This window comes from Schistocerca nitens, chromosome 2, assembly GCF_023898315.1.
Source record: "Schistocerca nitens isolate TAMUIC-IGC-003100 chromosome 2, iqSchNite1.1, whole genome shotgun sequence".
NCBI classification, from domain to species: domain Eukaryota; kingdom Metazoa; phylum Arthropoda; class Insecta; order Orthoptera; family Acrididae; genus Schistocerca; species Schistocerca nitens.
This window is the reverse complement of record NC_064615.1, coordinates 794,219,355-794,246,212: the sequence shown is the minus strand read 5'-3', so window position 1 is coordinate 794,246,212 and position 26,858 is coordinate 794,219,355. Positions and strand designations below refer to the sequence as shown.

At 41.5% G+C, this 26,858-nt stretch overlaps 1 protein-coding gene across 4 annotated transcripts in view; it reads right to left on the bottom strand.

Annotated features, from left to right (window-relative positions):
- LOC126237047 (ATP-binding cassette sub-family A member 7-like) overlaps positions 1-26,858 on the bottom strand; it is a 607,922-nt gene that overhangs the window by 513,343 nt on the left and 67,721 nt on the right. For all 4 annotated transcript variants that reach the window (XR_007545025.1, XR_007545024.1, XR_007545023.1 and 1 more), the window contains exons 6-7: positions 4,332-4,462; positions 1,579-1,776 (exon numbers count right to left, since the gene is read on the bottom strand). Coding sequence is in view for 1 of the 4 variants with exons in the window: in XM_049946811.1 (XP_049802768.1) it covers positions 1,579-1,776; positions 4,332-4,462 (329 nt within the window). In the remaining 3 variants the exon portion in view is untranslated. The remainder of the gene's footprint in view (positions 1-1,578; positions 1,777-4,331; positions 4,463-26,858) is intronic.

Genomic DNA, 26,858 nt, shown 5'->3' with positions numbered 1-26,858 from the left:
TTGTTGTTTTACTGGATTCCTTATATTCACGGTACACTTATGAAATGGTCGTACATGAAAATCCCAACTTCAGCACTACCTCAGAGATGCTGTGTCCCATCACTTATTTGCTGACTATAACACCATATTCAAACTCACTTAAATACTGATAACGTGCCACTGCAGCAACAGTAACTGATCTAATGACTGCATCAGACATGTTATCTTATATAGGTGTCAAACACAGCACCATATTCTGCCTGTTTACATCTCTCTGTATTTGAGTATGCATGCCTATACCAGTTTCTTTGGCGCTTCAGTGTATAAACAGGTATATCATTCAAGTATAAAGTTATATGATGTAATATCAGCTCACACAAGATTAGTTATTGGTGACCTTACCATATTTGAAATACATCTAAAACTTCATCTTCAAATAAGTTTTTCTACTCTCGAGAGCTATTTTTAACAGTATATGATACTTCTTAATTAAAATGGATTTTAAGTTTTACCACATAAAATCTGCAAACTTGAATTTCACTATTCATGTGAATATTCATGTGAATGCTTATCTACCAAAATGGCTTTAATCCATATAGCTGATTATGTATGATTTTATTGTAACAATCTGACTCATTTGACATTTTAACACTATAATCACATCACAGATCCAAAAAACACAATCAGTTTAATTTAGATTCACCTGCACCTTTGCCACTGTGTCTTTGCATGCAGTCATTGCAGAAAACAATTCTATTAAAAAATCTATACATACTATCTTTGAGACAATTCTTCAGTCCCTATCAACCTTTCCAAACAAACAAAAATGAAAAATAGTGTGTTGGGAGAAGAAACAAAGAAAGAAAGAAAGAGAGAAAGGTGAGGGAGAATCAGTCACCACTAAGGAAAAAGAATTAAAAATTTGGTGCTAAAAGTTGTTTAAACACTGGACAGAGCTTCTAAACTTGTATCACATCTCTATCTATTTCATCGCCAGTTAAAATAGATTACTAATTTCTACAAAAGCCTGGATGTGCCCATTTGTCTGCAAATAAAATGAATGAAACTGATTATAACACATCAACATTTGGATGAAAGCAAATCTTTAAGGTAAAAATTATACATATGGTAGAGAATCCTAAACTGTGTATTTCAAGATAAAGAACAAATCGCTTGAAATGAATATTTAACGTGGAATGAGGTCTAGAATGAGCTATGCGTTTGAATGTTGTTTGTAAACTACTTGAGATTGCACACTGATGTTGGTAGCACTACCATGCAAGCAGTATACAGCTATCTGTTATAATATGTCAGTGGTGTATTTTTTTATCTTGGAGTTATAGCAAGTCACTGGTGTATGAAACGCCATCAGAAAGTGAAGACAGAATTGATTAAAAGGATCCTAGTTGGCTGTCTCATTGCACAATAGACAACAGGGATACAACTGTATGCATCTGTGTCCCCCTCTCCCTCCCCTTCCTTTACCCTAGCTCTCTCTCTCTCTCTCTCTCTCTCTCTCTCTCTCTCTTCCTCTCCCACCTATCTCTTTTTCCAAACCCCTACCCCTCCTCCCTCTGCCTCTCCCCACAGCAAATGTACCTGCTTAACTGCTTCTGGAGTACTCTGCAGCTCCTGTATAGCAGACGCAATATTTGTCATATTTCTGTTGTAGCTATCACAGAATGCTTCAGACATGATGTGAATGTCTTCAGGTCTTGCTGGTATCAATATTTCAGATAATACTGTCTCATTGCATAGAAATATCTCAGGATTGCTCGTCAGCATGCGAAAATGTTGCTGCAAAAAAATTAGAATATTCTAAATTTTTAGCTAACATAAAAATTCATCATTTAGAAGGTCACTTAATAAATAAGTCTCATAATAATAATAGGACTACCAAGATGGATATTACATATAAGGGAAACAATCACTCATCTCCAGATGAAAAACACATGGTGCGTAAGAGTACATACGATGATCAGATCAACTAAAACATAAGGTAAAATAAGGCACTGGCTGATCTTACTTAAAACAAATTTATTCAAACATCCTCCCCCTTTTTTCTGAAAATGCTACTTTACTTCAGTTTGTGATCTGATCAAACTAAATTAAATAATAAATAATTTAGGTGTAGAAGAGACCGCTCACTGAATAGTAGAAATATAGTCATCAATGTGCGCGCAAAAAAAAGAATGAAAACTTGATAGCACTCAGACAAATCCTGTAATGAGCTACAGAAAACGTGCATGTGCATCCCCATGGGCATGTGCATGTGCACACATCCTATCCCATCTGCTGAACTGCAATCCAAGTATTGTGTACTGGGACAATGTAGCTGCCCAGCTGCCTGTGTGTGTGTGTGGGGGGGGGGGGGGGGGTGCTTCGATGGACCCTGTGTACACCTCCTACATAGAATTTCAAAACTAACGCCCAGAGGAGGAGATAAACAAAATAAGGTGAGTAAAACTAATAACTCTTCTAGTTGTAATTGCTTGCAAAGTATCAAAAATTGTGCTTGTGTAATACGACATTCTTTGTAATCATTGTAAAAAAATAAACTAAACTTCATATGACATGCCTTGGAAGGCCCAATGGTATAGACTGACCGCCACGTCATTCTCAGCCTGATAGCATTATCAGATGTGGACATGGAAGGGGTGTGAGGTCAGCACACCATTCTCCCAGCCATTGTCAGTTTTCTTGAGCTGGATCCACTGCAACTCTGTCAAACAGCCTCTCTATTGGCACCAAGTGGCTGAGTGTATCCTGGTAGGTCAATAGTGCATGGCAATCTGGATGGTCATCCACTCAAATGCTGATCATATCTGACAATGCTTAACTTTGGTGATCTGATGAGAGCTGGTGTATCAACCACAGCAAAACCACTGACCTTTGTAATCATTTGAGGACAAAATTTTTGAGACAGAGGCTCACAATAGAACAGAGGCTAACAATAGAACAATGGCCAATTTTTCTAAGCCAAACTTGTTAATGGTCTCACAGTAGGGCTTTCGTAAAGTCACATATGACCTTTCAGAGGATGTCTTGGCAGAATTAAACAAGAAATGGAAGAAAAGTGAATGTTTAACATCCTACGGCCAGTAGAGATGGAGCAAATGATTAAATTGTACGAGGTGGGGAACTAAATAAACCATGGAATTTTTAAAGGAACCATCCCTGCATTTGTCTTAAGTGATTTAAGGAAACGCATAAAATATCCCACAGGGTAGCTGGACATAATTTTAATCCCATTCTTTATGAATGGGGCTACACCTTCCTCAGTTAAATAAGAACAATTACCTTGTAATTTTGTATGACAATGTTTGGATTCTGTGGAATTAATACTCTACTTGCTAAACTAAAATGGTAGAATGATAATAGCATTCTTCAAATAATGATGAAGATTACAAAAAATAAGGGCATATTGACAAATTGCTTGATTTTTTTATTTACAAGGGTTCTTGTATTTCCACTGCCATATCTATTTATAGCGTTGCTGCAATAATGTATTTCAAATTATTATGTTGGACATCATTTTTAACATTGTCTTTTGTGAACGACAGAGTTGCAAAATAACAATTACTCGCCCTTTTAAAATTAATAAAATAGAAAGAAAATAAAATAAAAATTTACATTGTAAACTAATTTATAGTGATAGCATGAGTGCTATTCTGCTACCATCAAATTCTTTTAGTAGTTTTAATGGAAGAGGACTATTGTGTATGTACTGTGATGGGTGAGAAGCTATGTATCAGTCACGTCCAAGTGCCCATGATAATGCTCCAACCACAAGAATAATTTGCCAAGCTCAGTTGGTTGGTTGGTTGGTTTGGGGAAGGAGACCAGACAGCGAGGTCATCGATCTCATCGGATTAGGGAAGGACGGGTAAGGAAGTCGGCCGTGCCCTTTGAAAGGAACCATCCTGGCATTTGCCTGGAGCGATTTAGGGAAACCACGGAAAACCTAAATCAGGATGGCCGGACGCGGGATTGAACCGTCGTTCTCCCGAATACGAGTCCAGTGTCTAACCACTGCGCCACCTCGCTCGGTGCCGAGCTCAGTATTAAGAATCTGACAGAACACTTACTGTTACCTTTATACAGTCACTCAAAATCTATACAGTCAAGTGTAAAGCTTAGTATTATCCACTATTATGTTATTGCTGTTGCAAACTAAATGGCTGTATACATCCAAAAAATTCTTAATGTAGCTACATCTATAACACATCAATAAATCCAGAATGGTACACACACACACACACACACACAGATTTCTAGTAACTGAAGCAGCTTCAGAGTGTAACTTCTGATCACAGAGAAATTATATGAAACATTTAATATTGACAACGTACCAAAGAGATGCGATCCAATGCTATCTTGGAGCTCACAAATTTATTTATATTATCACTGCTAATTCCTGCATTTCTGAGCAACAGTCTGAATTTCTTTTCGTCTTGAGTTAAGTTGCTAATGCTGATGAAACCTATAAAATAATAATCATTTTCAAAATACAAAAAGAAAATGAAGCACTAGAGATAAAAAGTGAATGCAGCAAACAGTTTCAAAACGATGACTAAACATGACTATGTTGCATAATATGCATGTGCACAATCACAAACATTACAACAGTTTATCCAAATTATTACTGTGTAAAAGACACATGCAAGTAACACTCAGTGTTCTCTAAAATCCTTGTAATAATCAACAAACTACTCCAGTATCAGTACCATAAAATGATGCCAAAGATTTAGAGGAGAAGACAATTTTGAAATTGAACCAGAGAAGTGCATATTAAAACTACATTGTCATACTGATTTGTTCCAAATTATTAGTATTAAATATGGGTATGTTTCACATATTACAACAAGTATTAACATATTTTAAATGTGTTAGCTACATTTACATTTGTACTCCACATTCCATTGTTCAATTGTGGCAGAAGGGAATGTAAATCTAAATTTATCTAATGCCATGGTCATCACAAGAGACTTATGTTGGAGGCAGTAATTGCTTATTTATTCGCACTGGAATCTCACCTCTCAAAACTTTGAAAGTAAGACTGAGTGTGATGCACAACACCTTTTTTTTAACATAACACATGGCAGTTGGTTGAGAATTTCTGTGATTCTCTACCAGTGACTAAACAACTCGTGGCAAATTGCATAGTTCTTTCTTTGACTCTTTTCTGTCTCTCGTATCAGTCAAACTTTGTAAGGGTCACTGATCAGCCAACAATTCTCAAGAACCAACTGAATGAAGTCTTTGTAAGTAAATCCTTCATAGGAGAAATACAATACCTTAACGGTCCTTCCCATCAATCTACAAGGTGTACAATTTTGCTTCCACCATTTTTCCACAACATTTGAGGCTTTAATGAAACAAGCTGGTTACACATGTATCATTCAAAGTATTTTCTATTGCTGGCCACTACTTTCTCCCATCTTTTGGGCAGTGTACAAATCCCGCATCAAAAAAATTGTTCATCTTTTGAAGCGATCCACAAATCGATCCAATTTGTGACTTCTTCATGAGATTGGAAGTATTGGTCAGCCAGGCCATGCGCCATTGATCTAAACAGGTGACAGTCAGAGGGAGCAATGTCTGGAGAATACGGTGGGTGGGGTAGGACTTCTCATTTTAATGTTTCCAAGTACATTTTGACTTCTTTTGCAATGTGGGGTCGAGCATTGGCAACATGGGGTCGAGCGTTGGCAACATGGGGTCGAGCGTTGTCATGCTGTAAAATCACTTTATCATGCCTCTTGCTGTATTGCGGCCATTTGTCTTTTAATGCTCTGCTCAGACACATTAATTGCATTGGATAACGAGCACCTATGATTGTTTCACTTGGTTTTAACACCTCATAGTACATGACACTGAGCTGGTCCCACAAAATGTCGAGCATGATCTTGGAGCCATGAATATTTGGTTTGGCCGGTGACACGAAAGCATGGCCAGGAAATTCCATGATTTTTTGCATTTAGGGTTATCATAATGAACCCATTTTTCGTTCCCGGTTACAATGCGATGCAGAAATCCCATCCGTTTTTGCCTCTGAAGCATCTGTTCACAAACACACGAACTATGTTCAACATCTCTGGGTTTCAGCTCACACGAGACCCAAGTTCCCTCTTTCTGAATCGTGCCCATAGCCTTGAGACATTTTGAAACGGCTTGCTGTCTCACTCCCACTAATCGTGCTAATTTTTCTTGAGTTTGACGCGAGTCTTCACTCAGCAATGTCTCCAATTCTGCATCTTCGAAAACGTTCTTCCACCATTATGCCGGTCTACGACGTTAAAATCACTGTTTTTGAAGTGTTAAAACCACTCACAACAAATGATTTCACTAATAGCGTCCTTACCATACATACTTGAGAGCATTCAATGAGACTCGGCTGCTTTTTTCTTCATACTGAAACAAAACAGTAACACCTCCCGCAAATGACGAGAATTAGGCTCGTAAACTGACATTTTCAATCAAGAACAACTTTATGATGTAGACACAAATCGACTAATGTTTGAATGAGGTTATGTTGGCCGAGGTCCAAGCTAACTGCCTGACATCTGTTTCTTTCAACTGCTACTTACCACTGTCGCCACCTATCAGCAAACGGTGGAATTCTATATGCTGTTGTTATTTTCAATCTGACTACTAATTTGATGCAGCTCTCCATGCTACTCTTCCTGTGCAAGCCTCTTCATCTCTGAATAACTACTGCAACCCTCATCTCTCTGAATATGCTTACTATATTCATCTTTTGATCACCCTCTATGAATTTTCACACTGCCCTTCTCGATGTCTCGGAATGTGTCCTATCAACCGATCCCTTCTTCTGGTCAGTTTGTGTCAGAAATTTCTTTTCTCACCAGTTATATTCAGCACTACCTCATAGTTAGATGATCTACTGAAGGATCTTCAGCATTCTTCTGCAGCACCACATTTCAAAAGCCTATATTATCTTCTTGTCTAAACTGCTTATTGTCCATGTTTCACTTCCATACATGGCTACACTCCATACAAACACTTTCAGAAAAAGACTTCCTAACACTTAAATCTATAATTGCTATTAGCAAATGTCTCTTCCTCAGGAACGCTTTTCTTGCCATTGTCAGTCTACATTTTATATCCTATCTACTTTGGCCACTATCAGCTAATTTGCTGCCCAAACAACAAAATTCGTCAACTACTTTAAGTGTCTAATTTACTCATCTTATTCACTTAGCATCACCTGATTTAGTTCAACTACATTACATTATCCTTGTTTTGCTTTTGTTTATGTGTCTCTTATATCCTTATCTCGCGACACAGTCCATTCCATTCAAGCGCTCTTCCAAATCCTTTGCCATCTCTCACAGAATTACAATGTCATCAGCAGACATTGAAGTTTTTATTTCTTATCCCTGGATTTTAATTCCTAGTCCAAATTTTTCTTTGGTTTCCTTCAGTGCTTGCTCAACATACAGATTGAATAGCATCGGGGATAGGGTGGAACCCTGTCTCACTCCCTTCTCAACCACTGCTTCCCTTTCAGCCCCTTGATCTTATAACTACCGTCTGGTTTCTGTACAAATTGTAAATAGCTTTTTTCTCCTTGTATTTTACCACTGCTACCTTTAGAATTTCAAAGAGAGTATTTCAGTCAGCATTGTCAAAACCTTTCTGCAAGTCAATAAATGATGTACACACAGGTTTGGCTTTCCTTAACCTAACCTCCAAGAGAAGTTGCAGGGTCGGTATTGCCTCACATGTTCCTGCATTTCTCTGGAATCCAAACTGATCTTCCTCGATGGTGGCTTCTACCAATCTTCCATTATTCTGTAAAGAATTACCATTAGCATTTTGAAACCATGGCTTATTAAATTAATAGTCTATGCCTGTTTTGTTTGGAATTATTACATTCTTCTTGAAGTCTGAGGGTATTTTGCTTGTCTTGCACATCTTACACACCAGAGAGTTTTGTCATGACTAGCTCTCCTAAGGCAGTTAGTAGTTCTGACGGAAAGTCATCTATTCACAGGGCCTTGTTTTGACCTAGGTCTTTTACTGCTCTGTCAAATTATTCTTGCCGTACCATATCTACGATCTCATCTTCATCTACATCATCTTCCATTTCTATAACATTGGCTTCAAGTACATCTCCCTTATAAGATCCTCTATATACTCCTTAATACTTTCAGCTTTCCCTTCTTTGCTTAGGACTAGTTTTCCATCTGAGCTCTTGATATTCACACAGCTTCTTTTTTCTTCAAAGGCCTCCTTAATTTTCCTGTGGGCGGTTTCTACCTTTCCCCTAGTGATACATGCTTCTATATCGTTACATTTGTCCTCTAGCTGTTCCAGCTTAGCTATTTTGCACTTCCTGTAAATCTCATTTTTTAGATGTTTGTATTCCCTTTCACCTGGTTCATTTACTGCATTTTTATATTTCCTCCTTTCATCAGTTAAATTCAATACCTCTTGTGTTATCCGAAGATTTCTATTAGGCCTTGTCTTTTTACCTATTTCATCCTTTGTTTCCGTTACTACTACATTTCTCAAAGCTAACCGTTAGTCTTCTACTGTATTCCATTCCCCTCTTCTTGTCATTTATGGCCTAATGCTTCCTCTGAACCTCTAAACAAACTCTGGTTCTTTCAACTTGTCCAAGTCCCATCACCTTAATTCCCTACCTTTCTGCAATTTCTTCAGTTTTAATCTATACTTCATAACCAGTACATTGTGATCAGTGTCCACAAATGCACCTGGAAATGACTTACAATTTAAAATCTGGTTCCAAAATCTCTGTCTTATCACTATATAATCAGTCTGAAACTTTCCAGTGTCTCCAGGTCTCTCCCACATATACAACCCTCTCTCATGATTCTTAAACCAAGTGCTTGCGGTGATTACACTATGCTCTGCGCAAAATTCTGTCACGTGTCTTCCTCTTTCATTCCTTTCTCCTAGTCCATATTCACCTAGTAGTTTTCCTTCTCTTTCTTTTCCCACTGCCTATTGTTGAATTCCTGTCCCCCATGACTATCACATTTTTGTCTCCCTTTACTATCTGAATAATTTCATTTATCTCGTCATACATTTTTTCAATCTCTTCCTCATCTGTGGAGCTACTTGGCATATAAAATTTTACTACTGTGGTGGTTTCTGTCTTGGCTACAATGTGTGTTCACTATGCCGTTCATAGTAGCTTACCCGCAGTCCTATTTTCTTATTCATTACTAAACTTAACCTTATTTGATTTTGTATTTATAACCCTGTATTCACATGAGCAGAAGTTATGTCCTTCCTACCACCAAACTTCACTAATTGCCACTATATCTAACTTGAATCTATTAATTTCCTAATTTTTCTAATGTACCAGCTCCATTAAATGCTCTAACATTCCTTACTCCAATCCGTAGAATGCCAGTTTTATTTCTCCTTATGACAACGTCCTTCTGAGTAGATTCACTCTGGAGATACAGATGGGAGACTATTTTATCTCCAGAACATTTTGGCAACCAGGATGCTCTTATACTGTAACCATACTGTAGACTGCACTGTACTTTCACCTTACTTTCAGCTGTTTGCAGTATCAGCATAGCAAGGCCATTTTGGTTGATGTTATACGACCAGATCAGTCAATCATCCAGGCTGTTGCCCCTCCAACTACTGAAAAGGATGCTGCTCCTCTTCAGGAACCACATGTTCGTCTGGCCTATCAATAGATACCCCTCCTTTGTGGTTGCAAACATGGTACAGCTATCTGTATCGCTGAGGCACACATGCCTCCCTACCAATGGCAAGGTCCATGGTTCATCTGTCCCAAAACCAAATTTGTGTGACTACGGCATCTTAGATTACCCCCATCAGATATGGTTACATATTTGGCTGACTCCAGAGGCCAATCATCAATCACAGATTCATACAAGTTACATCTTTCATCTATTTATACACATTACATTGAAATTATTTATTTCACCGTCAGCTGCCAGTCTTAGCACCACACACAAATCATCTTCACGTCTTCCAATATTTTGTAAAAATATTCTAAAAATATAACCACCTTGTATACAGCTACATCTTTTACTTTTGCTCTGAACCTCTCTCTTTCTCCTATTTCTTCCTCCACTATTTCCATTTCCCTCGGTCTGCTTTAACTTCTTTTACCCACACCACTGAAGTTTTGGGATTTCTGTCAAAGAAGTTAAAAATTCTTTTTGTATCCTGTTTTCATCTATCCTTTTTAGGGTGTCCATAGATCTCTTCTCTTCCTCATGGTGTCTGATGTTCACTCTATTTTTTCACACAATTCTTTATTACTTCTTAATTTCCATTTCCAGTTCTCATATTTTGGTCCCATTTTCCTTTTTAGTTTCCTTTCCTTCTTTTCTATTTCACCTGATTGTTTGGCTGTATTTAATGAAAGGCATTCTGATGCATAAAGGCATTCAGGTGTAATGACAGTATTGTAGTGCTGAAGATTTGCAGTTACGGAAACAGATTTCTCATTATTCAGGTTTTTTGTTAGATGAAAAGCCACCTCCATTCTCCTTGCCCTTGCTAGGTTAGCTTTTTTGTATAATTCATTTGGTTATATTATTTCACCTAGATATTTAAATTTTGTAGTCTCTTCTTTCTACGATAATCAGTTTCCATATATTTCAGTGCCTGCTTAACATGTCATGTACTCTGTTTTTTAAAAAGATATATGTAGGCCTGCTTCTGGAGTTGTCTCTTGTATGAGATTTATCTGCATTGTTGCAGTTACTACAAATTCAGCAAAGGTGGCAACATCACCTGTTAAAGCCAGGCAATCAAAACTCAGATTATCCCCTTTTCTCCCAACTGTGATTCTCCAATTCCTTCTTCTTCTTCTGTTCTTTTCCTCCATTCCCTGATTATCTTTTCCAGCACACAATTGAACAACAATGAGGACAGTCCATCTCCCTGCCTTACGCCAGTTTTGATCCCAAAAGCCTTGGAGGTTTTGCCTAAAAATTTAATTTTGCATTTTGTATCTGTTAGTGTGTCTTTTATGATTGCCACTGATTTGTTGTCAGCTTCAAACTCTTTTTAAGGCACTGAATACCGTTTTCCTGTCAATTGAATCATATTCTTGTTTGAAACCTAAAAATGTTATGCAAGTGCTTTTAGATCTCATTTTTCTATACCTATTCTTGGTTTGGATAAAGTCATGGTTAGTAAGGAGTCTGCTCTTACACTTTCAATAATAAAGAAATAGCCTATGTGCACAAATGGTATTGGACTATTGGTGTCTAATATTGCGTCGAATAGCTGATGATATAGGCAGATTACAAGATAGTATACGATACATTTTACATCAAGAATTAACAATGAGGAAGCATTGTGCAATATGTGGGCTAGATTTATTGCATACTGCTGCTGCTCATTCTGTTACATTCCATAACGTTAGTTTGACGCAGTTCTACATTCTCATCACTTGCCAACTGTCGTCGTCTTTTCAGTGAAACAGCTGCATCCTCCACCAGCGATGATCTGGCTTATATACACATATTTAAGAATGCATCTGCAATTCTTTCCTTCTACAATCCCTTCAACTACAATTTTCATCAACAACTTTTTATTGTCACATGCACCAAATTATTCTCTCTCTCTCTCTCTCTCTCTCTCTCTCTCTCTCTCTCTCTCTCTAATTAATTATATTCTATGTTAGGATGCCATGCGAGGAAAGTGTGAGTTGGCCAAACTTTCTGGAATCCTTGTTGATTGGCATGGAGATCATTCAGTTCAAGATACCTTGAACTCAGTATATGTTCTAAGGTTCTACAACAGATGGATGTCAAAGATATTGGACAATATTCTGTGGGTCACATGCTACCACTCTTGTAAATGAGAATGGCATGTGCTTTCTTTCAGCTATTACACACATTCCCCCCTACACAGGGAGTTAAGAGTATAAGTCAAATATGGGCTTATTCAGTTTTGTTCAGTTTCGGCAATTATCTTCTACAGATAGTTTTAATTCATTCATTTTCCAAATATATCTGCCAAAACGTTGATCTAAACAATTAAGTCATGTCACTCAAAAGGTTTTTTAATTCAAAAGAAATATCAGTCGTAAAAGCTTGCAATCGAGCTCTTAGTACCAACAATCTTGTTAGCATCTCATCCCAAGCTAACCATCTAATGTCAATGTGGAGCAGTAGTGTTTTGTCTGCTCCGTTAAACTTCACACAATAATGAAAATGATCAGACCCGTAGAGGGCAGGATTTAACATAACTGAAACATTTTTACTGATTCCTCAAAAATCAATTTTAGATTTGGCAGCATCATCTTGGCCCCATGTGTACAAACACTGATACAATTGTTCCAATGGACTCAACAAACCCAATACTGATTTAAGATTTGTCATACTTCCTTTTTTTCACTTTGAGTGAGTCATTAGATACCTTACTGGTTGAAACTGTGGAGCCCGAAGTCATTAAATCACTTCTTGTATCTCTGTCTCCATCAGAAATCTGATGTTGATGCTGCATCTTCCGGACAAACAACCTCTGAACATTTGCTGCAAGATTTTGTTGCAACACCTTTAACCAATGCTCCACTCTATCTTTTAAAACAAACAGTTTAATTTTCAATATCACACACACAGAATAATATTGCCAGAAGGTACTGAATTTTACAACTGTAGTCAATAACAAACACAAACTGAATATACTGCAGTCTGAGAGTGGTGTGTAGATTTCCTGTGATAAATTGGGCTACACATAGCAAACATAAATACATGTAAGACTGTATTCTGTGCTGTGTGTTGTGGTGTGGTGTTGCAGCATGTGTAGATGACACTGTGTAGCAAGAGCGAGAGCACATTATCAAGGCCACTGCATGTCTGAAGTGATGAGCATCGAGTTGTGTTACACCTATTTGTACAAGCTAAATTCTTTATTTGTAATTTTTGACGTGGCCTTATTGTAGATTCATTATGTGTCAAGTCACCTCATTTTCAGCTATTATGCACTCAGAGAAAAAATAACTTTTATAAAACCAACAATGATATATCTACAAGTGTCATTTTTCTTGGTGTATGACAATGCCTGATGTCTTTTGTTCTTTAGGTTAATATTATTTTGGTTGAACCCCTGCAGAGGCCCTGCGCAGCCCCAGTGCTCTGCAGAGCACACTTATCACTGCATTGTATGCTTCTGCCTCGAGCTAAATGTTTTATGTTCCTTCTTGATATACGACATTACTGCCTCTTACATCCTTCAGGATTAAAGAAGACCACTCACCATAAGGCAGAAGCATTGAGTTGTCAATAGGCAAACACTAAAGATGGAAAACTTGATAGCTTTCCCCGTTATCCTTGGTCAAGCTATGAGTAAAATACATAAAAAACACACCCCCCCCCCCACACACACACCCACACACACACACACACACACACACACACACACACACCTATGCAGTCGCTCATCAAAGGATAACGTCTAAAAATAGCAAGTTTTTCCTTATTTTGTGTGTGTCTACAAACATATCAATGCTTCTGCTTTTCAGTGACTGGTCTCCTTTAATCCTAAAGTATTTGCATTCTACAAGAAATTCCCTATTGCCTATTTTTCTAGTTGTTTCAGCTGTCCTTTGTGCTTTGGAAATCACTGTTGCTACAGTTGCCTTACTGTCACTGATACCATCTTCAATATAGACATACCACATTCCATCATGAGTGAACATCCAAACTATCTGTTCTAATTAGTTTTCGGAAAAAGCATTTAGTATTATTTTACAGATATCTCAACAGGTCCATCACTTGCAAAACCACATGTATCTGAATTGGCTGTTGGATGATTAATCTCTCTTCCAGACAATGGAGTGTGATTGGGGAAACATATTCTAATGAGATGAGATTTTCTCTAAAGTTGGTTTCATCTGAGGGCAATCCAGTGGATAAGAGCCTTAGTCAATCCCACAAAGAGCTTCAATTTCTGTCAGTAGATTTGAGTTTCTTATCTACTGAGACAAAACACCAGTTATTTCAATTAGGCTATTCTTTCAATAACGTTTACACTTACCCCGAAAATCTCATTACTGTCAATTTCTAGCACTATGAGAGTGCCCCTACTTCTTAGGAATGCTTCACACTCTGCCACTGGCATTTTCTTTTGAGAGCTTTCAGAGTTGTTCACTAAGATCTTAGAAAGTCCCATCTGTGGGGTCCATTTATTTGGATGATGATAGTGTATGGTTTACTATAGCTATCATTATCTGGACTGGATGAAGTAGGCTAATCTAAAACAAAACTTCCACTGCCATCAGTAGAAACCATCATCTGCTTGTAGATTGAACTCTTATCATACAAAATGTCAATTTTGAAATGAAATGCATACTTGAAAGCAATAGGTGTTATTCGAAAGTTTAGAAAAATCAAGTAATCTTTTTATTGTGCCCGTCTGCAACTGAATGTGTTATCTTTACAGTGAGTAGCACTCTATCCTTTTCATAATTGTTGATATTCCAACCTGGACTTTCCATGGTTTGATATTTAAATGTTTTTAATTTGTTAAACAATTTTCTAATAATGACATGAATCTCTTAAAATTATTTTTATGGGAGCAATGGGAGAGGGGAAAAATAAGAGTTTAAGAGTCAGGGGTGTCCTGGCTAAAAATGGACAGAGGACACAAAACTTAACAAGATGTATGTGCCTTAAGTAACAGCATTATGGTTGGTTGGTTTGGGGGATTAAAGGGACCAGACTGCGACAGTCATCGGTCCCTTTTTCCAAAAAATTAAAACCACCCAAAGAGAATAAAAACGAACAGCAGGAAAGACATCAGACGACACAGGACAAGAAATACTCCTACAGAGATCAGACAAAACAAATTAAAATCACACAGAGTGTGACGGTGGTTGGCCGACCATAGAGAAAAAAAGGAAAAGCCAACCACCGAGAACACATTAAAAACTCAGTTTAAAATCGGAGGCCAAAAGCCAGAATCAACACTAAAAAACAGAAACACTCAGATTAAATGATAAAAAACCCCTGCCTGAATAAAACGCAAAACTAAGCCAGCCATAACAGGGTCATCAGATAAAAGGGCAGGGAGCGTATCAGGCAGCGCAAATGTCTGCCTGACCACAGCTAAAAGGGGGCAGGCCAACAAAATGTGGGCCACTGTCAAAGCCGCCCCGCAGCGACATAGAGGAGGGTCCTCCCGGCGCAGTATATAACTGTGTGTCAGCCGGGAGTGGCCAATGCGGAGCCGACAAAGGACGACTGAGTCCCTGCGGTTGGCTCGCATGGATGACCGCCACACAGTCGTCGTCTCCTTAATGGCACGGAGTTTATTGGGCGTGATCCGATCGCGCCATTCAGCGTCCCAAAGCGCAAAAACTTTTTGGCGGAGGACTGCCCGCAAATCAGTCTCTGGGAGGCCAACATCCAGAGATGGTTTACTCGTGGCCTCTTTCGCCAGGCGGTCAACATGTTCATTTCCCAGGATACCGACATGACCGGGGGTCCACACAAAGACCACAGAGCGGCTGCAACGGGCAAGAGTATGCAGGGACTCTTGGATAGCCATCACCAGACGATAACGAGGGAAACACTGGTCAAGAGCTCATAAACCGCTCAGGGAATCGCTACAGATAACGAAGGACTCACCTGAGCAGGAGCGGATATACTCTAGGGCACGAAAGATGGCAACCAGCTCAGCAGTGTAAACACTGCAGCCATCCTGCAAGGAACGTTGTTCAGAATGGTCCCCTAGAGTTAGCGCATACCCGACACGACCAGCAACCATCGAACCGTCACTGTAAACAATGCCAGAGCCCTGATACTTGGCCAGGATGGAATAAAAGCGGCAGCGGAAGGCCTCTGGAGGGACTGAGTCCTTCAGGCGCTGTGCCAAGTCGAGCCGAAGACAAGGGCGAGGAACACACCATGGGAATGTACGCAAAGTGGCCCGGAAAGGAGGTGGAACAGTGAAAACCCTAAGCCCGGAGAGAAGCTCTTTGACGCGGACCGTGATCGTACAACCAGACCGGGCCCGACATTCTGGCAGATGGACGACCGATTGCGGGAACAGGAGACGATAGTTTGGATGCCCGGGCAAGCTAAAAACATGGGCAGCATAAGCGGCCAGCAAACGTTGGCGCCGTAACCGCAGGGGAGGGACACCTGCCTCCACTAGTATGCTGTCCATAGCCGAGTCAACCGGGCATCAAAAAGTACACACAAAAACCTGTGGGTCCCCACCACAGCAAGTAGTTCGCCATCAAGATAAAGCCGCGGCGCAGGATGGACCGTTCGGTGCCGGCAGAAATGCATAACGCGGGTCTTGGGAGCCGAAAACTGAAAACCACGCGCTACAGCCCAAGACTGCGCCTTGCGGATTGCGCCCTGTAGCTGATGTTCAGCAGCTGCAATGCCAATAGAGCTATAGTAAAGGCAGAAGTCGTCAGCAGACAGAATTTCCCACGGCCGCAGCGAGCCCGTTAATGGCTATTAAAAACAGGCAAACACTTAAAACAGAACCCTGTGGCACACCGTTCTCCTGGACGTGGGAGGAACTATACAAGGTCGCGACTTGCACACGCAAGGTACGATACGACAGAAAATTGCGGATAAAAATCGGCAGAGGACCACGAAGACCCCATCCATGAAGCGTAGAAAGGATGTGATGACGCCATGTCGTATCGTACGCCTTCCACATGTCGAAAAAGACAGCGACCAGGTGCTGACGGCGGGCAAAGGCAGTACGGATGGCCGACTCCAGGCTCACCAGATTGTCGGCGGCGGAGCGGCCTTTACGGAACCCACCCTGAGACGGAGCCAGAAGGCCCCGAGACTCCAGTACCCAATTCAAGCGCCGGCTCACCATCCGTTCGAGAAGCTTGCAAAGAACGTTGGTGAGGCTAATGGGGCGGTAGCTGTCCACCTCCAAAGGGCTCTTGCCCGGTTTCAAAACGGGGATGACAATGCTTTCCCGCCATTGCGACGGAAACTCACCCTCGACCCAGAGACGGTTGTAAAGGTCGAGGAGGCGTCGCTTGCAGTCCACTGAAAGGTGTTTCAGCATCTGACAGTGGATGCGATCTGGCCCGGGAGCGGTATCAGGGCAAGCGGTAAGGGCACTGTGAAATTCCCACTCACTGAATGGAGCATTGTAGGATTCAGAAGTGTGGGTGCGAAAAGAAAGGCTCCGACATTCCATCCGCTCTTTAATGGAGCGGAAGGCCTGGGGGTAATTTGCAGAACCGGAACTCATAGCAAAATGCTCTGCTAAGCGGTTTGCAATGACGTCGGAGTCAGTACAAACTGCTCCATTCAGTGAGAGCGCAGGGACGCTGACAGGTGTCCGATAGCTGTAGGCGCGTCGAATCTTGGCCCAGACCTGCGATGGAGTGACATGCAGGCCAATGGTGGACACATACCGCTCCCAGCACTCCTGCTTGCCTTGGCAGATAAGGAGGTGGGCCCGCGCACGCAGCCGTTTGAAGGCGATAAGGTGGTCTATGGAGGGATGTTGCTTGTGACGCTGGAGCGCCCGCCGGCGATCTTTAATCGCTTCAGCGATCTCAGGCGACCACCAAGGCACAGCCCTCCGCCGAGGGGACCCAGAAGAACGGGGAATGGCAGATTCGGTGGCAGCAACGATGCCGGTGGTGACCGATTGAACCACCGCATCAATGTCATCACTAGAGAGAACAGTGGAGGAAAACAAGTCCCAGTCAGCCTTATTCATAGCCCATCTGCTGGAGCGCCCAGAAGAGTGACATGGTGGCAGTGACAGAAGGATCGGAAAGTGGTCACTGCCACACAAGTCGTCATGTACACTCCATTGGACAGACGGTAAGAGGCGAGGGCTACAGATCGAAAGGTCGATGGCGCAGTACGTGCCATGCGCCACGCTGAAGTGTGTGAAGGAACCATCATTTAGAAGTGAAAGATCGAGCTGTGCCAATAAATGCTCAATGGTGGCGCCTCGACCTGTTGCCACTGACCCACCCCACAGAGGGTTATGGGCGTTGAAGTCGCCCAGTAACAAGAAAGGTGGTGGCAATTGGGCTATCAGTGCAGCCAGGGCATGAAGCTCGACATCACCATCCAGTGGAAGGTAAAGACTGCAGATGGTAAAAGCCTGCGGCGTCCACACCCTAACAGCGACAGCCTCTAAAGCTGTTTGTAGAGTGACAGACTCGCTGTGAAGAGAGTTAAGGACATAGATGCAGACGCCACCAGACACCCTTTCATAAGCTGCTCGGTTCTTATAATAACCCCGACAGCCACGGAGGGCGGGGGTGCGCATTGCTGGAAACCAAGTTTCCTGCAGAGCAATGCAGAGGAAAGGATGAAGGCTGATAAGTTGGCGGAGCTCAGCTAGATGGTGGAAGAAACCGCTGCAGTTCCACTGGAGGATGGTGTTGACGATGGCTGAGAAAGGCGTGAAGGGACTGGGAAGGCAGATTACGCCACTGGGTCACCTGCTCCCTCCGATTGAGCACCTGTGCTAGTGCTATCCATGGCATCTGAGGGACCGGCAAGATCGAGGTCCTCAGCGAACGCCAGAATCGTCACCTCATCCTCAGACGCAGAGCTTGTAGGAAGCGGTGGGATGGGTGCCACAGCAATGTCATTAGCCTTGGGGACTTTCTTCTTCTTCTGCTTCTCTCGCTGTGCCTTTGGTGGTTCAGGCTGGGAGGGCGTCACTGGGTCAGTCTCAGGTACAGACGACGACTGTGTGTCCCTACGACCAGGGACCGGCGGTTGTTTGAGCCACTTGCGGCTGTCGGCTTTGGTACCGGTTGGAACTTGCGAAGAGAGGTCCCCAAGGGACCCCTTCCTGGCGAGAGGAGCCGAAGAAGGCTTACGCTTCTCCGGCTGGGAAGGGGGAACTGATGTCTCCGATGGTTGGGGGGGGGAGCGTTGCTCCTGAAGTAGATGGAGCAGAAGCAACAGGGAGTGGAGTGCCCCCCACCATCAAGGGGGCAGGTGTGGTTCTCTGGCTCTGAGAGCTAACGGTGTGTGGCGCAGCTATAGGAACTGTAACAGGAGCGACAGTGGCGGCATAAGTGGACGTCATTCGTACTGGATGCAGTCGTTCAAACTTACGCTTAGCCTCAGTGTAGGTCAGCCTATCCAGGGTCTTGAATTTCATTATTTTCCGCTCCTTCTGGAGAATCTTACAGTCCGGCGAGCGAGGGAGATGGTGCTCCCCGCAGTTGACACAGATGGGAGGCGGGGCACATGGAGTATCAGGATGGGACGGTCGACCACAATCGCGACATACGAGGCTGGAAGCACAGCGAGAAGACATATGGCCGAACTTCCAGCACTTAAAGCACCGCATCGGGGGAGGGATATAGGGCTTGACATCACAACGGTATACCATCACCTTGACCTTCTCAGGTAACGTATCACCCTCGGAGGCCAAGATGAAGGCACCGGTTCCAACTTGGTGATCCCTTGGACCCCGGTGGACGAGCCGGACGAAATGGACCCCTCGTCGCTCTAAGTTGGCGCGCAGCTCGTCATCGGACTGTAAAAGGAGATCGCGGTGAAAAATAATTCCCTGGACCATATTTAAGCTTTTATGTGGGGTGATAGTAACAGAAACATCCCCCAGCTTCGTACAAGCAAGCAAGGCTCGTGACTGGGCCGAGGATGATGTTTTTATTAAGACTGACCCTGACCGCATCTTGGACAAGCCCTCCACCTCCCCGAACTTGTCCTCTACATGTTCGACAAAGAACTGAGGCTTCGCAGACACAAACGATTCCCCGTCAGCTCTGGTACAGACGAGATACCGGGGCGAATACCTGTCGCTCTCATTCATAGCTCATCCATGCCCAAGAGATGAAGAGCGGGCAGGACTGCAACGCAACGACGAATAAGCTGGCGAAAGTTCTCAACGCAAGATGGACACAATGCACCAAGTAAGGCGACCTTCCCCAATCGGCTCGCTCTTCGGAAAAATTTTGAGAACAATTTGTGGTCATAAATGTTACCTTTAAAATGGGCCCTCGAACGCTTAGAGACTGCTGGTGGCTGGCCACCAGCAAGAGAAGATGTGTCACGCTTCATTGCGTGTCATCCACCCTGATGCCACCTACTCCGACCAAGGGCCCTCCCCACGGGCGCCACCCAGCCGCAGCAATAGCCACCTGGCAGGATGGCCATTGCCGGGAGTCCCGATGCCCCAGGGAGATGGGCATCTACTCCTTGGCATACGTGGGGAGTTAACGGCACAGGCATCAGTAGAGCGATCCCTGTGTTGTTAGGGGGCTACAACCAACAGGGTACATGGCGGCCCCACCACAACGGACTGGCTACCGTGCTGGATGTTAGGTGACACGTGATCCATGGTCGCCATCAGTGCAGAAAGTGGCCCTTCACATTGCTTGGCAGAAAGTGCACGCAGGAGCGTATCCATGCCCAAGAGATGTAGAGCGGGCAGGACTGCAACGCAACGACGAATAAGCTGGCGAAAGTTCTCAACGCAAGATGGACACAATGCACCAAGTAAGGCGACCTTCCCCAATCGGCTCGCTCTTCGGAAAAATTTTGAGATATGGAGGTCAAACCCGACAGGGGACCATCACATAAGGCCGAAACGTTTGAGACTCCTTTTAGTCGCCTCTTACAACAGGCAGGAATACCGCGGGTCTATTCTTACCCCCGAACCCGCAGGGGGAAACAGCATTATGTCCACTTGGTAAATTCCAACCTTCACATATTCAGCATAATTCATTAAATTCTTGGTGTTCTTTAGATATGATATTTCCCCATGCTTCAATGGGTATTCAGAAAGATCCAAAGTACCTTCACATGTTAGTCACTTACCAACCTAAACCATCTAACTTGGCTCCAGTTGTGCTGGTTTGCATTCAGTCAAAATGCTCTCTTTACCAGAAGAGATTTCTGAGAATTTGTAAAAGCAAAGGCAACTCTCAAGACAAATACAGTGCAGTCCATTAAAATAATAAGACCACGAATGATAAATTGTCATGAACTGTACTACAGGCTTTGATATGGCAACAATAAGCATTTTTACATCAGAATGATTTATGTGAGAAGATCGCGTAATGCCTCATGTACGAAGGAGAAATGTCTACCAGCACACATCTGAATTCAACAGTGGCAGGACTGAGATCTATGAAAACTGGTTTACTGTTCGACAATATTGCTGCTCACACTGTTTGGAATCCCACGACTGTCACGTGAATATGGAATCAATAGGTTCAGGAGTCATACTCAAATATTCAATGCCACGTAGGATATCAAATGCTCCCCATGATTTGTGCCAGAGAGGACAGATAATTGCTCACTTGGTCAAGCAAAATGTCGAACTGGGCTTTATTTGTAGACAGATAAATACCCCCAACAGCTAGGCATGACAACTTCAGGAGCATCACAGATTATCAACACACTGACTATCGTTGCAACTCCCCTAGAAGAGAGAGTGGTACGTCCAATGACAACAATGGACATGTTCTCCCAGTTCTGGTTTTAGCATTGTGTTGGACACAGCTTCAGTGTGGATGCTCTTATGAAAATGAAAGTTGCCATAAGGAATTGGTTGTCAGCATACAGGTATGGTGGTATACAGTGCCACTATGTACACAGCAGAACCCCTTCTGCTTCATGCAGCCAGTAATTTGGGCAGTAGTCATCACATTTCTGTCATGTTAAGGCCAATGGCTGTGCCTACCTTTGAAGTCTGCAAAATATTACCTTTCAACAAGTTAAGCAAGACCACATGGCGTCTTACACCATGCTCTTCTGACCTACTTCAACGCAGAGAGTAATCCACTTTTGCCTGAGCCACCATGTTTCCCATAACTCTCAGCCACTGAGAACATCCTGTCATGGTTTGCTGAGAGACAAGTATGCCACCACTAGTCATCCACTATGAGTGATGAACCCTGGCATACAGCTGCAGCAGCAAAGAAAGGAGTATTCCATCTGTCACACAAACTTTATTAGATTATTTCCATTGTTGCTGCTAAATGTGACAGAGCTTGCAGTGTTCCTATTGCTCCAAAAGAGTGATGTTTAGCCCTACAACTACCTTTTCAATGAATTACATCCATGAACAATGAAATGTTATAATGATTTAATATGTAGAACAGCGCAACTATTTTGCAGTTTTGCTTTTTATTTTGCATATGGCAAGTCTTGTCAAGGAAGAATGGTGTCTTCAAAGTGGGATGGCAATTGCAGTAACTTCACAAAAGGAACAGCACATAGGCCCTGGATCAAGAGCCACAAACACAACACTGAGATTGACTGGAAAAATACAAATGAAGCGTGTAAGCTGTTTTCACTACTGTGATATTCCAAACTGTTGCTCTGACGTTTGTTTTGAGATTCTGAGTTATCAAGTTATGGTAATGTTCCTGTAGGAAGAACTTCATTACGAAAAGTTAATTATATTGTTCTTGAATATATAGCACATAGATCTGAAGCATTTTGTTTATTTACACAATTCCATATTGTGCTAAATTCTTGAATTCCAGCATCTACAGAAGATTAAGTCCAAGCATTTAGTATCCATGGTCAAGAATAAAATCAAGTTAAATAATGTTGGCCAATGGCCTTGCCACAGTGGTAACACCTGTTCCAGTCAGATCACCGAAGTTAAATGCTGTCGGACTGAGCTAGCCCTTGGATGGGTGACCATCCAGTCTGCCAAGTGCTGTTGGCAGGTGGGGTGCACTCAGCCCATGTGAGGCAAACTGAGGAGCTACTTGATTGAAAAGTAGCAGGTCCGGTCTCGGAGACTGACATACGGCCGGGAGAGCGGTGTGCTGACCACATGCCCCTCCGTATCTGCATCCAGTGACGCCTATCCTATGAGCTGAGGATGACACAGCGGCCAGTCAGTACTGTTGGGCATTCATGGCCTGTTTGGGAGGAGCTTAAAAAAAAAAATGCTGAGCTACAATTACAGCTCAAGAGGACAACCAGCTTTACAAAATGAGAATCAACATTGGGTACATTACATTACAATCGGCATACTAAATTTTGCACTCTATATACCTTACATCAACTTTCTTCCTACTATACTGCATAAGCACAACAGGAAAAACTTATTTTCTACCATTTCCGGTGTCGCAGTTGTAATTTCCGGCAGCATATTTTCTGATACAGGGTAACTTTTGTGTGGATGGCAGCCACCTTTATTTTTACCTTTTCAGTTTGCATTCCTCTAAGATTTTGCTCAGTCCTATTAAAGTGGTAGATGTACTGACATGATTCAGAAGAAATTAATAGTCCCAATGAACAAACATGTCACACAGTCGGGAAACAAACTTTATTACTGTAAGAAAGTGACTAGTGCGACCAATATGTAAAAAATGCGAATTAAGTATGGAAAAGTATGTGTGCTCTGTCAACGTCCAAGTTCATTACAATATGCTCATACTAACATTTTTAATAACAAAAATAAAACATTGGGACACTAGAATGTAAAGCGTGGTTCCCACTGGAGTGAACGAGCATCCGATAACAATAATTCTCCCAGCTTAAAGTTCACATTCCCTGGTGCCCACTCACTGTCAGTCTTCCAGCAAACTACCAATGGAAGTTTGCGTTCTGTCTGCTCTGGTACTAGCAGTGCAAAGAAAACACTACTGGTGTTTTGTGTGTGAACTACTCTTTTTGCAGACATGAGTTGTGTGAATGATAGTGTTAATACAAGAATATATAACAGGTGCTTGTGGGAGCCAAAAGATCAACAGCACAAATTCCAAAGAAAATGACATACAATTGTCAGAAATTACTGAAGCACACAAACGCCCAATGGGCACATGACAAAATAGGCAGGCAGGATGGAGTGAATAAGCACAAAAGCCAGGTATTTCTTTTTATTAAAAAAGCCACGGCATAATAAATTTCCTTGAAATTAAACAACAATGGATACATATTTTTTATGCTGAATATTGTAAAATTAAAAACATACCAAAAACCTGATCATCCTCATTGTTTATGTTTCATGGCAGTTCTAATTCCATGGGTGATTTATCACTTATTTTAGAGGGGTTTTAAGTAATAGCTGAATGAGTACAAATTGTTGTCCTTTGATCATTCTGTCTGCCCTCTAACAAACTATATATCAGACTTCATCATTACTTGTTACCAACCAGCCATGGATGGACAAACTGTGTCAAGATTACAACACTAAAACCACAGTAAAATGAATGCAATACTGTAATTTAAACTACAACAATAAAGAGGACACTATAAAACATATTCAAGTTAAGAACTAGATCACGTTACAACTATAAAACCAATACTAAAAAATAGTGTAGTTAAACAGCGAAGTTGCTGTTGTAGTCACTGCACTAAGTTGAAAGTAATATAGACACTGTTTTATCACCAGAGAAGAATTCTTCAATACTGTAAAAAGGCTGCTCTTTTAATTTACACAAAATTTTAGTTCTACATTGCTCCACTGATAAGGAACAAAGGCACTGATGGTGTATCAGCATTCCCTTGTATTCACTTAGGATAAACAAAGTTTAAGCTCACAATACAGAAATGGATTATTGAATTACATGATAATAGATTAAATAGGGTGCAGTTACTGAGTTATGGCAAAGCTATGCAAAGACTCTTACCAAGTTAAAAAGACCAAAGAAGTGATACTAAGAAACAACTAGTGGAAATAAACAGGAAGGACAAAAACAATGAAAAAAAAACTGGACTGAAGATTAAACATAAGAGGTGGAAGAAAAGAAGCAAAAAATCAAAACAAAAGAAAAGTGGAATATTGAAATGAAAGAAGATTGTGAAGAAATAAAGAAAGAAGACAAAGATTAAAAATGTGTCAGAATATGGGATAAATAATGGCAAGTAAGGTAATACTGGAAAACCAAGCAGGAACTTAGCTGCAACTAACGGATGGCAGGAAGCAACCACTTGCTGGAGAGGAATTTCCCCACATAAAACTATAAAACACAATTTGCATGGTACAAAACTTTTCACTGATCATTATTATATATTAAATAATTATATTATATTATATATTTATATTATTAAATAATTATAATTATATTATTAATTATATTATTATATTATTGTTGTTGTTGTTGTTGATGTTGTGGTATTCAGTCCTGAGACTGGTTTGATGCAGCTCTCCATGCTACTCTATCCTGTGCAAGCTTCATCTCCCAGTACCTACTGCAACCTACATCCTTCTGAATCTGCTTAGTGTATACATCTCTTGGTCTCCCTCTACAATTTTTACCCTCCACGCTGCCCTCCAATGCTAAATTTATGATCCCTTGATGCCTCAAAACATGTCCTACCAACCGACCCCTTCTTCTAGTCAAGTTGTGCCACAAACTTCTCTTCTCCCCAATCCTATTCAATGCCTCCTCATTAGTTACGTGATCTACCCACCTTATCTTCAGCATTCTTCTGTAGCACCACATTTCGAAAGCTTCTATTCTCTTCTTGTCCAAACTATTTACTGTCCATGTTTCACTTCCATACATGGCTACACTCCATACAAATACTTTCAGAAACAACTTCGTGACACTTAAATCTATACTTGATGTTAACAAATTTCTCTTCTTCAGAAACGATTTCCTTGCCATTGCCAGTCTACATTTTATATCCTCTCTACTTCGACCAACAGTTATTTTACTCCCTAAATAGCAAAACTCCTTTACTACTTTAAGTGTCTCATTTCCTAATCTAATTCCCTCAGCATCACCTGATTTAATTTGACTACATTCCATTATCCTCGTTTTGCTTTTGTTGATGTTCATCTTATATCCTTCTTTCAAGACACTGTCCATTCCGTTCAACTGCTCTTCCAAGACCTTTGCTGTCTCTGACAGAATTACAATGTCATCGGCGAACCTCAAAGTTTTTACTTCTTCTCCATGAATTTTAATACCTACTCCGAACTTTTCTTTTGTTTCCTTTACTGCTTGCTCAATATACAGATTGAATAACATCGGGGAGAGGCTACAACCCTGTCTCACTCCCTTCCCAACCACTGCTTCCCTTTCATGCCCCTCGACTCTTATAACTGCCACCTGGTTTCTGTATAAATTGTAAATAGGCTTTCGCTCCATGTATTTCACCCCTGCCACCTTCAGAATTTGAAAGAGTATTCCAGTTAACATTGTCAAAAGCTTTCTCTAAGTCTACAAATGCTAGAAACGTAGGTTTGCCTTTTCTTAACCTTTCTTCTAAGATAAGTCGTAAGGTTAGTATTGCCTCACGTGTTCCAACATTTCTACGGAATCCAAACTGATCTTCCCCGAGGTCCGCTTCTACTAGTTTTTCCATTCGTCTGTAAAGAATTCACGTTAGTATTTTGCAGCCATCACTTATTAAACTGATAGTTCGGTAATTTTCACATCTGTCAAGACCTGCTTTCTTTGGGATTGGAATTATTATATTCTTCTTGAAGTCTGGGGGTATTTCGCCTGCCTCATACATCTTGCTCACCAGATGGTAGAGTTTTGTCATGACTGGCTCTCCCCAGGCCATCAGTAGTTCTAATGGAATGTTGTCTACTCCCGGGGCCTTGTTTCGACTCAAGTCTTTCAGTGCTCTGTCAAACTCTTCACGCAGTATCTTATCTCCCATTTCATCTTCATCTACATCCTCTTCCATTTCCATAATATTGTCCTCAAGTACATCGCCCTTGTATAAACCCTCTATGTACTCCTTCCACCTTTCTGCCTTCCCTTTTTTGCTTAGAACTGGGTTGCCATCTGAGCTCTTGATATTCATACAAGTGGTTCTCTTCTCTCCAAAGGTCTCTTTAATTTTCCTGTAGGCAGTATCTATCTTACCCCTAGTGAGACAAGCCTCTACATCCTTACATTTGTCCTCTAGCCATACCTGCTTAGCCATTTTGCACTTCCTGTCAATCTCATTTTTGAGACGTTT